At 40.8% G+C, this 10,763-nt stretch overlaps 1 protein-coding gene across 1 annotated transcript; it reads right to left on the bottom strand.

Moving 5' to 3' along the window:
* Positions 1-650: 650 nt before the first annotated feature.
* On the bottom strand, positions 651-7,892 carry pnocb (prepronociceptin b). The gene is made up of 2 exons (XM_053445666.1): positions 7,752-7,892; positions 651-1,316 (listed from the first exon to the last, which is right to left on the bottom strand). Exons 1-2 carry the CDS (start codon positions 7,890-7,892, stop codon positions 696-698), a joined length of 762 nt encoding a protein of 253 aa, XP_053301641.1. The 3' UTR covers positions 651-695.
* Positions 7,893-10,763: the final 2,871 nt, after the last annotated feature.

Here is a 10,763-nt window from a genome sequence, read left to right as displayed (position 1 = left end):
ATCCATTGTTTTCAATAAGTTAAGTTCCTTCAGCAGAATATTGGACTCTCATACCAATAAAGAACAGTTTCTGCTAAAGCAATCTCACTGTCCGACCTTATTTACCACTGACTCAAGTTGGTCCAGCTCCAGTTTTCTGATTTGCTGCTTCCATCTGAGTCTGCTGAACATGATTTGTTTGGTGCCAGATTGTAAACCTTGCCATATTAACAATGGGAAACCTATATATTGAAACATAAGTCCATTTAATGTGAGCTGGACACCAGTTTATAGTTCCCATAACCACAGAGTGCAAAGACACGGCCCATCCACACATGCATGAAAGTGCATTCAACATGATTTAAAATGTCACATCTGACAAACCTTGCACCGAACCAGTTTTCCAATCTCATTTGGGCCCTTTTATTATACAAACACACAAAAATATATTCAATTGCACTTCTCTTATTCTTTTATTTGACAGGATGGCATGTGAATACGCTCAATAAGAAGGACACCACGGGCAAAACATTCCTCGTTATTTAGAGACACAAAAAGAGGTGGAGCGAGATGGCGAAGTCTGTTCTTCTTCTGATGACGACGATGATGATGGTGGTGGTGGTGATGTCACAGTTCAAACTGGAGGGAGCTGCTGGAAACATGATTGATTGGTTGAGGTAACGTGGGCCGGATCCTGTGAGAGCAACAGAAACCCATCACAGTTGGTTTTGCCTCCCGACCCGAGTTACAGGGACGTTGTATAACCTGCCGCTGCGGCTGCTCCTCATGCCCAGGTACTGTCTGAGCAGCTGGTTCACTCGCTTCTGACTGTTCCATTTGCGTGCAGATTTCCGGACGCCTATGAACCCGCCGTAGCGCTTTTGTAGGGGCCTTATGGGTGAGCCAATGAGCTTCCTGTATCCGTGGCGCCCTCTCTGGAAGCCACCAAAGCGCTTGGATAAGTTGACGGCCGCCTCTGAGCTGTCATCCTCATCCACATCTAGCTGGCTGTCGCTCTCCACGTTCCTCTCCTCCCTCAACTTCATCTCTTCATCCACCAGACTGAGACCCAACCCCTGAAGGCCCTCCCTGTCCTCAGACGATTCCAGCAGGGATGAGTCATAGACGACACTGCGCTGCTCGAGTGGTATCTCGTCCTGCAGCAGCTCACTGTCAGAGTTCAGGTCAAGAGGGGTCAACTCCAGCTCCTCCCCCGTTCTCTTGAATAGAGCGCCCCCCTCAGGAAACAGAGGATGCTGTGACAGTTTGACAGCCCGTTTGCACACCTCCCATGTGAACGAGGCGGAGACGTGACCCTCACACTCCAACAAACACATCTGCAGGCAGATAAGAAAGAGTGATGTCTTAATGAAGAGCATGTGACAGTTAACGGATTATTTCAACCAAGGAATGATTTGAAATTCTAAATCCTGCCCATAGGTTGAGTTTGCTTGGGGTGATGTTGACACAGTAGCAAACTGAGATAAGTAGGAAATGGATGGATGGATGGACGGATGGACAGCTGTTTGATTGGAAACTGAAAAAAACATCCTAATTGTTACAGTTAATCAGAAATCATGTTTATACATTTAACAACCACAAATGCAGATTCGTATAGTTTCACGCTAGTAGCTGCATGTTAGCAGCCGGGTAGCCACATGAAAATGATGGTTAAATACGCAGTAGATGCTTAACACTGCATAAGTAATTTTTTATGGCCACTAACAAACAAATTTGACTGATTATAGACACAGAACATCAGCATTAGCTTTCGTTTTAGAGTCGTATTTATGTCAGCCCGATCGACATAAGTCAAATATTCATAGCTTTGTTGTGGTCTTCTCCATCTCTTGAGAGCTGTATTGTTAAAGGCTCCACTGTGTTCAGTATCTAGTTGCAAACGTTTTTACTGAAAACAGCTGCCTGTTACAGCTGTGAACAAGGTCGCTACTGACAGCGAGAGGGAATCTTAATGATGAGGGTTTATTACGTTCTGTGGATTTATGACAATGAACGACTCCTTTTACATTAGTTGAAGTCATTTGACCCATTACGCTTTAAAAAATACTTCCGCACCATGGGTAGGGAAGGGAAACAACTGAGTCAAAGTGGTTCCAGATGTAAGGATAAACGATGAATGCATCAAGAATTGCAGTGCCTGTTTAATAATACGAATGTATATATTACCCACGGTCAGCATAAAAGTTAGGGTACTCAATCACAGTTTTTTTTTTCAACCAGGCCCCGGGCTGAGAAAACAGTCTGTTGACCTGGAGGGCATGTGTGTCATGGAAGTTAATGGGGCTTGTTCCTGCTGTGTTCAGCGTATATAAGGTTATGTGCCGATATGAAATGTCCATCATTTGATACATTTGACATACACTTCTGCAAAGTGACTGACAGCACCAAATTGGAAGAAATTACTAATCAGTTTGAGGGATAGCAGGTAAATTAGGTCCTTTGCTGACAATATGATTTAAAACTTTTAACTTGCGGGTAATGATTTCTTTAACTTTAAATTGTTACTGATTGATTTATATTGTTTTGGAAAAATTCCTTTCCTTATTATCATCACACCTGACAGCTTGACCTAACGCCTGAACACTGATGGACGAACCCCAATTTGATTATTATAAGACATATAAGGATCATAAATTTTAGTATTGAGGTAAGAACATATTAGTGTGGATCTAAGAACATACTAGTATGGAGGTACGGAGGTAAGGTCATATTAGTATGGAGGTAAGGGAGTAAGGACATATTCGTATAGAGGTAAGGAGGTAAGGACATATTATTATAGAGGTAAGGAGGTAAGGGCATATTAGTATAGGGTAAGGATGTAAGCACATATTCGTATAGAGGTAATGAGGTGGTGACATATTAATATAGAGGTAATGGGGTAAGGACATGTTAGTATAGAGGTAATGGGGTAAGGACATATTAGTATAGAGGTAGGGAGGTAAGGAAATGTTCGTATAGAGGCATTGAGGTAAGGACATATTAGTATAGAGGTAATGGGGTAAGGACATATTAATATAGAGGTAATGGGGTAAGGACATGTTAGTATAGAGGTAGGGAGGTAAGGAAATATTCGTATAGAGGCATTGAGGTAAGGACATGTTAGTATAGAGGTAAAGAGGTAAGGACATGTTAGTATAGAGGTAAAGAGGTAAGGACATGTTAGTATAGAGGTAATGGGGTAAGGACATATTAGTATAGAGGTAGGGAGGTAAGGAAATATTCATATAGAGGCATTGAGGTAAGGACATATTAGTATAGAGGTAATGGGGTAAGGACATATTAATATAGAGGTAATGGGGTAAGGACATATTAGTATAGAGGTAGGGAGGTAAGGAAATATTCGTATAGAGGCATTGAGGTAAGGACATATTAGTATAGAGGTAATGGGGTAAGGACATGTTAGTATAGAGGTAATGGGGTAAGGACATATTAGTATAGAGGTAGGGAGGTAAGGAAATATTCGTATAGAGGCATTGAGGTAAGGACATATTAGTATAGAGGTAATGGGGTAAGGACATGTTAGTATAGAGGTAAAGAGGTAAGGACATATTCATATAGAGGCATTGAGGTAAGGAAATATTAGTATAGAGGCATTGAGGTAAGGACATATTAGTATAGAGGTAATGGGGTAAGGACATGTTAGTATAGAGGTAAAGAGGTAAGGAGGTAAGGACATATTCGTATAGAGGCATTGAGGTAAGGACATATTAGTATAGAGGTAAAGAGGGAGTGACATGTTTGTATAGAGATAAAGAGGCAAGGACATATTAGTATGTAGAAAAGGACATATGAGACATTTTGTGTACTCCAATCAGTCATCACAGATAAATATATTAAATATTACCATATATACCCTAAAATGCAGAAACTTCAATACATTCTTTTTCCTCTGACATAGTACTTTATATGCGTAAAACTAGGCGACATCTGCCACGCTATAGAAATGTATGCCTCCGTACCTCTCATTTTCCCTCTTTCTTCAGCTCCGGAGCCCTCTAAGTGAAATTTTGAGGTAAGAGGCAAATCCCATTTACTCGTTAAATCCCGTTCAAATAAGATAAATTGCATTGTTATCGGAAAACCTGCTCACATCAAAGGGATGAGCGGAGAGGGAGCGCTGCTGCTAATTTATCAACGGAAATTAATTATCCATCGTAAATGAAATGAGCACATCAGGGGATTCTCCACGTCAGATCAATGGAGCAATCTAAAGAAGTTTATGAGTGAGAGGAGACGTGTGTGTGTGGGGGTAGAAAGTGTTCACATACACGCACTCATTTATTTATATACTGATGAGGACCACAGGATAAAAGGTTATGTAAATCCTCTAAAGTGAAGTTGCTTCTAAAGCTCTATGTTTTATATAGAGAAGAGGAAGTTTGGGTTTGGCCTTTAAATACAACGTTAGGGTTTGAATTAATTTGATCTTGTTGTTGGTGGAGGTCAGGAATACTTCTCACTTTTATATCTGTAGATGGACTGATCAGGGGAGTTAATGATTACCACTGGAATCTATCGAGCAACTGTTAATGTTGTTTATAATGATGTGGGCAGATAAAGAATAAACCAGGACTGACAATGTTGATAAAATGCAGAGCTTACACTGAAAAAAGAGGAAAAGTGGGGTTGTTCAATTATTTACATATATGTATTTAGTATAAAAGACATGATTAATATATGGTTCTCATCTGAACTTATATTAATCATGTAGAACTCTTTCAATCTTGAGAGATGTCAAATATATAAGACTTAGTCATGTTATGAATTAAGAAAATAGTTATGTTTCTCCGAAACTACGCCCACTGAGATCAGCAGAAGAATCAAGGGTCCGCCATCTTTTCACCTGCGTCAGACGAATTCGGGTGGATCTGAGGAGCTCTCTACAAGGTAAAAGTTATTAAATCTTACCAAATGTGGTCATAGTTGGAGTTAGACAATGTAGACTAATTGTTTTATTTGCCAGTGATGTTAAGCAACATCTATGAATCCATGTTAATCTGTTAACATCGAGTTTTCTAAGGTTAGCTAACATTACCATTTACTGGCGTTAGCTAGGCTAATACCGTGACTGTCATATGTGCGTTAATATTTCTCGAAATATGTGCATAAATATATATGTGTTTTTATAGTGCGAAAATGCATACAGATTAAGTCCGGTAGTTTATTCTCTCCAGTACAAGAACTATGAAGTTAAGAGCAGTGCAGTGGGGGGAGGGGAAGGTTTTAACCGACGCATGAAATGGCGGCGTGACGCAGTTTTTTCTCCATTTATTGTCTGGCTTCTTCACTGTTACACGGTGTTGAACGTCTTTGGTAGGTACAGCATGGAGGCATTTCAAGGAAAGTTGATGAAAGGATGCAGTATGGGTCAGGGAAGATCCCATTACCCATCACAGACTCCCCCCCCCCCCTTCTTTAATATTGCAAGATAGTGTATTTTATGATTCATAGTTTATGCAAGGAATAATCCACTGATCTTGATAAAACAAACCAAATCAGGCACATTTAGGGATTTGATATCTATGAATGTGTACAATTTGGCGCACCTTGATTGAGGGCTATTCTAAATCATAGTATTCTCACCTCCAGTACTAGGAAGAGCCCTGGAGGTAAGACTTGCTCAATATGAAAAATGCCCTGAGATATCTTTTTATGATTTGGTGGAATATTAAAAAATTGACCTGTCTAGACTTTACTTCCACACATCATCCAAAAATAACATTAGGTCACGGATGAAGTCAGAGGATGGTGTGCTTTATTTGTGTACGTGTGTGCGTTAGTGGATGCATGCACACATACAAAGTCTGTAAGCCTTGCATGAATAAATCAATGGGTCCTGACATTATAGCAAACACCGGCGGTTCCACACACACTCTTTCAGTCTAGAGCGGCGACAATGGAATTGCTCAGTGGATTCCATCTGTGGCTCAATTGGAAGGCGGCTAACACAATGAGGAGCTGATAAAATGTGTCAGTCACCGGTGTAAGCCGCGGCTGATGATACTGAGCAGCAGTCAATTACATAGTTCTATTACAACTTCCCAAAAGGTCCCAGCTGCCTTTCTCTGCATCATTATCAGCTAAATTAGCCGTCCTGCAGTTATTCATGGACGCCCATGGACTATTTTTACCCACTGATGTGTCTCGGTCTGTTTGGGAAGGAGATTGTGTGTGCTCTGCTGAAATTTTGAATTCGGGGAGCAATTCCTTCATATTACATGTTGGTCATGAAGCGTTTCGCACGGATACATGTACCTGCAAATATTTCCCAAAACGAGGCAGTAGCAATACTACTTATGTCTAGTTATCAATTGGCACCTGTTGATGAACTCATAGAAAGCTCTATTCTTTTTATTGTCGTGTTGCTTAGCTCAAATTCCTTTAGCCGTTAAGGGTTAAACCAAATGTGTACATTTCCCCCCCACCTTCTTATAACCATCCTAAGACAGATGTGACTTAAGGGTAGGGGTTTCACCTTATATCATTTTTTGTCAAATTTCAACGAAAAATGAAAAGACACAAAGACACCTAAAATGGTGTAGTGTAGCATTGTACATTAAATATCTTAAATGATGTGAGAGAAATAATGTATTATTATGAATAAGGTGAATAATCTGAATACTTTAGCGAGCAACAAGCAAGCAAGCCCACAGGGCTGTAGCTGAATCGGTCTATGTTGATATTAATTTCCCTTTAGAAATAATAATCAATGTGTTTGAGCCAAGCTGTAACTGTTGCTGAGTCGGTCTATGGTTATATTAATTTCCCTTTAGAAATAATAATCAATGCGTTTGAGCCAAGCTGTAAGGCTGCACAACGGTCAACTGAAAACTAGGCAACACATTTGGTTGTCGAGCTATTATGAACTAACATTCATTATTCCCTAGTGGATGTAACTCCCCCCTGACTATTGCCGCTAATTGTAGCTTTTCAGTAACATATCTCAACATTCATTTGATGGATTTGCACGCAATTTAACAGAGACCTTTTCTTCTACGAAATCAAATGGTCAGTTTTAATTTGACTTGTAAACAAATGTTAGCTTGTTATTTGGCTAAACCCAGACGGTGCACAGTGTTAGCATATTAGCTTGACGACATTTAGCATTTAGCTCAAAGCACCCCTGTGCAGCTTCAACTGTTGGCGAGAATAAGTCTGCGCTCAACATGCATTATGTACCACAGTAAATTTTTTGGTTCCAGGGGAGAAAATGGAGCCAAAATGTCCACTGTTATCTATTTTTTGTATACGTTTGTCTTTTAATGTTTTCTCTTCCTCAGTTTAGAATTAGAAAACTGAAAAGTACTTCCCTGAGAGGTGCACAGATTGGATTTACTCTGTGGCCATCAGACTACCATGATGCCCAAAAATACATGTGTATTTTAATAACTTAATACATATTTGTAAAAGCTTTTGGGAGACTGCTATAAAAAAAAAGCATGAGAAATATTCAAAAATCCCATTGCCCTCTAACTCATCTGAACCTATAACCGGGAAAGAGTGGACACAGCACAATACATAGATGCTCTTATCCAGCTTGAAAACAACCTATTCACAAAATCACAGTCGCACCTCTATAAAGGTGTTGAAAGCTTATTGCATCCGAGCCCACACTGACACACACTCTCCAGCATTGACAAGGCATTACGCAGGTGCTCTTATCAACGGTGGGACGTGAGGACTCAGCAGTGAGACACACACACACGCATGCACAAACAAACACAAACACACACACGCACACACTCACTCACCATGGTGTTGAAGGCTTGCTGCAGCTGTTGGTGTTGCTGCAGGAGCAGACTGCAGGCCGCACATTGGCCCTGGCAGTCACTGCGTCCAGGGGTGAAGAGACATGCCAGCAGCACTACCAGGCACCACAGAGGGATCTTCATCGCTCAGCACACCCAGACAAGAAGCGGCAAACAGAAGCCCAGCAGGTAGAAAACTGGAGTCGGGGTTCAACAGTGGGAGAATCTGAGAAATTAAGCCTACGGGACTTGGCTCCAGTCTACAGGGAGAAGGCAGATAGAGTGACAGGAATATTGCATCAATCTCAATTTTTAAGGATCATTAGCTGGATTTAGGCGGTCAGTCAAAGCGTTGGTGGTAGAGTGTTCAGCCAACCCCAGGAGATGGACAGCGTAGGTGGCACAGAGCGAGAGCACAACCTGAGGCAATAAACCGAAAGAAAATGGGCATTTTCCAGTGGGCAGGAAGAGGCCACTGTGGGCCCCTGGCTAGAATCACTGATGAAATTATACAGCAAGAGTTAGAGATTTGTAAAAATTGATCTGTGGTTGTAGGGATTAGCTTTAACCATTACATGGGTAATGGCCTGTGGCTGCAAGAATCCACAAGCAACAATTTTAAACAGGAAAGCATTGGTGTACGAGAGTTGAATGCACACGTTTTGATCTTAACATCTGGAAATGTAAGAAATATGTGTTTGTGTGTGAGCTTAAGGGAGATAAACTGGAGGAATGAATCAACTCCAGATGATGCTGGTGCCTCTGGCTCCAGAATCCAGATTGTGAGCCAGGTGCACAGTGTTTGTTGCTTGACCTCCACTCCCTGACCCCATCTATCCTGTCACCCACCACTGTATCATCCAATAACAGAGATAACAAAGAAAAAACAGCTACTCACAACATCATAGATTGCTTCTGCTCATAGGCTGCCGCCACACCAGACGTATTATCTGCGGCTCCCCAAGGTGTCCTAACCGAGACCAAGGTCACCTGGCTCTTTAGCAGCAAAATGCTGCACAGTGTTCACCTGCTTTGTCTGGCTTCTGTTTCGTGCTGGTAAACATATGAAGTGAACCAGAACATTGACGTTGCAGGACATAAATCTAAAACAATTAGCAGAACGAGGCTTTAATGCTCTGTATAGCTGAAGAGGACAGTCGATTTGTGTGGAAATTCACTATAAATTCCACCTTCCAATTATTAATATGAATATAATCATGGTCCAGATATTCAACCCCTAATAGCCCTTGATGGCTGCCTGCAGTGTATGAGCAATGTGTGGGAGAGAAAGTAAAGAGCTTTGAGTTTTCATTGAGACTAGAAAGTCCCTATATAAATACAGAGCATTTACCATGTGTCGATATAATGAAAGTTTGATGATAGTGTAGTATATTCCGCAAATAGATCCGTTTAACATGGGTATAAACCAGAATCACATGTATAAGCATGCGGCCCTCGTCTTTGGTTTCTCAGAAATTCCTCCATGTATTTCTCATTAGTTCTCTCCCTTTAGGGAATAATCTCTGACCTGTTAATGGATGAGTGTAGAACATGGGTCTTCATCTTCATGCATGTCCTTACTAATTTATGAATTCATAATTTCATTTTCATTATACGCTCAGACACATGTAGTCATGTCCTTCTAAACCACGGGATGTGGGACGTTGTTTTTGCCTCGGGTCGCAACCTCTCTATATAATGTGTGTTCGACTCCTGCAAGTCAGACTTCACTTTTGGCTCGTGGTGTCTCCGGGTCTCTGGAGCTCGTCCTGGCTTCTTCGTAATAAACTTTACTATGCAAGCAAGTTCTGGGTCCACGGAGAATTCTTCCTTCACCATCGTCAACATCTCTGCTGTTCAGAATATACCATAATAGTAGCCTTAAAGAGTTCCACAACAGAGCCTTCTCTAACAGCATACAATAGTACAATGTTGTGCAGGAACATAGCCATTCCCATTCATGGTGAAAAAAATATTGTATTTCAGGAGAAGCATTGGTCTCATGGCCTCATCTGGTTTATGTTTTTAACGTTACTTGTCTTGATGACTTAATGACTTGCTCTAGCATGGGACAGTGCAAAAAGTCAGTGTTCAGTAGCTACACTTCCAAATAATAAACTAATTATCAGTGTAACCTGGAGTCTTCGGACGTTGTACAAGGGGACGTAGGCAACTGGACATGGTTGACTTACTTCACAAGTAAGTCCAGTTGCCTATGTCCATGTGTTCAACGTCTGAAGATACCAGGACCTGGAAAGACTGCAAATCCTCACAGATGACCGTGCACAGCATTTCAGATGAGCAAAGAAAATGTGAACCGGTATCTGCAATTATCAATAGTTCACAGATTTAAATTGACCGTAAAATTCCCAGCGGCTGATTTCTGAAGGAGCTGTCACTGGAATTAACCAATCAGCTTAACTCGATGAGACCATTGTCTCCATTGTTCCTGTGATTAGCACCAAATGACAAAAGCCCCTAAGTTCTTTACAAGAAACTTACAGAGATATTATTATTATGGAATAATGGGACCCATAAAACAAAGCAGGGACTTTTACACTTTGTATGCAGCTGATGGATCAGCACTGTTGGGGCATTGTGTAGTGAACATACTAATTGAAGCTGTTTTTCTATATTGTTGTTTTTATATTGTTGTTTGTACGGTGCACCAACCACACCAAGGCAATTTCCTGTATGTGCAAATATACATGGCAATAAAAATAATTCTGATTCTGATTCTGATTCTGATTAATTTGAATGGTTTACATTTGTCTTTGAAATGTTACAATTTATTAAAGCTAATATATTTATAATTTTCCATCTTTTTTATTGTGAATCTGTTGAGATGAGCTGCAAAACTTCATAATATGCTATCAATAGCAGATTGCAGACAAAAAATGCTCTCAGTGCCTTGTTGTCTCACACTTGGTCTAAGTGGAATTCACATCACGATGTTCTCACAGGTTTGATGAAGACAGAGGCGATTGGCAGAAGTCACAGCTCGGTAACGACCCA

The sequence above is a fragment of the Pleuronectes platessa genome, chromosome 17 (assembly GCF_947347685.1).
Source record: "Pleuronectes platessa chromosome 17, fPlePla1.1, whole genome shotgun sequence".
Classification (NCBI taxonomy): Eukaryota; Metazoa; Chordata; class Actinopteri; order Pleuronectiformes; family Pleuronectidae; genus Pleuronectes; species Pleuronectes platessa.
The sequence above is the reverse complement of the archived record's forward strand: the minus strand, read 5'-3'. Positions and strand labels throughout refer to the sequence as shown.

Excerpts from the sequence above, each read along its gene's own strand:
- pnocb (XM_053445666.1), bottom strand. The coding sequence starts at position 7,892 with ATGAAGATCCCTCTGTGGTGCCTGGTAGTGCTGCTGGCATGTCTCTTC. Across the intron at positions 1,317-7,751 it reads AGCAAGCCTTCAACACCATG|ATGTGTTTGTTGGAGTGTGA; the intron begins GTGAGTGAGTGT and ends ATCTGCCTGCAG.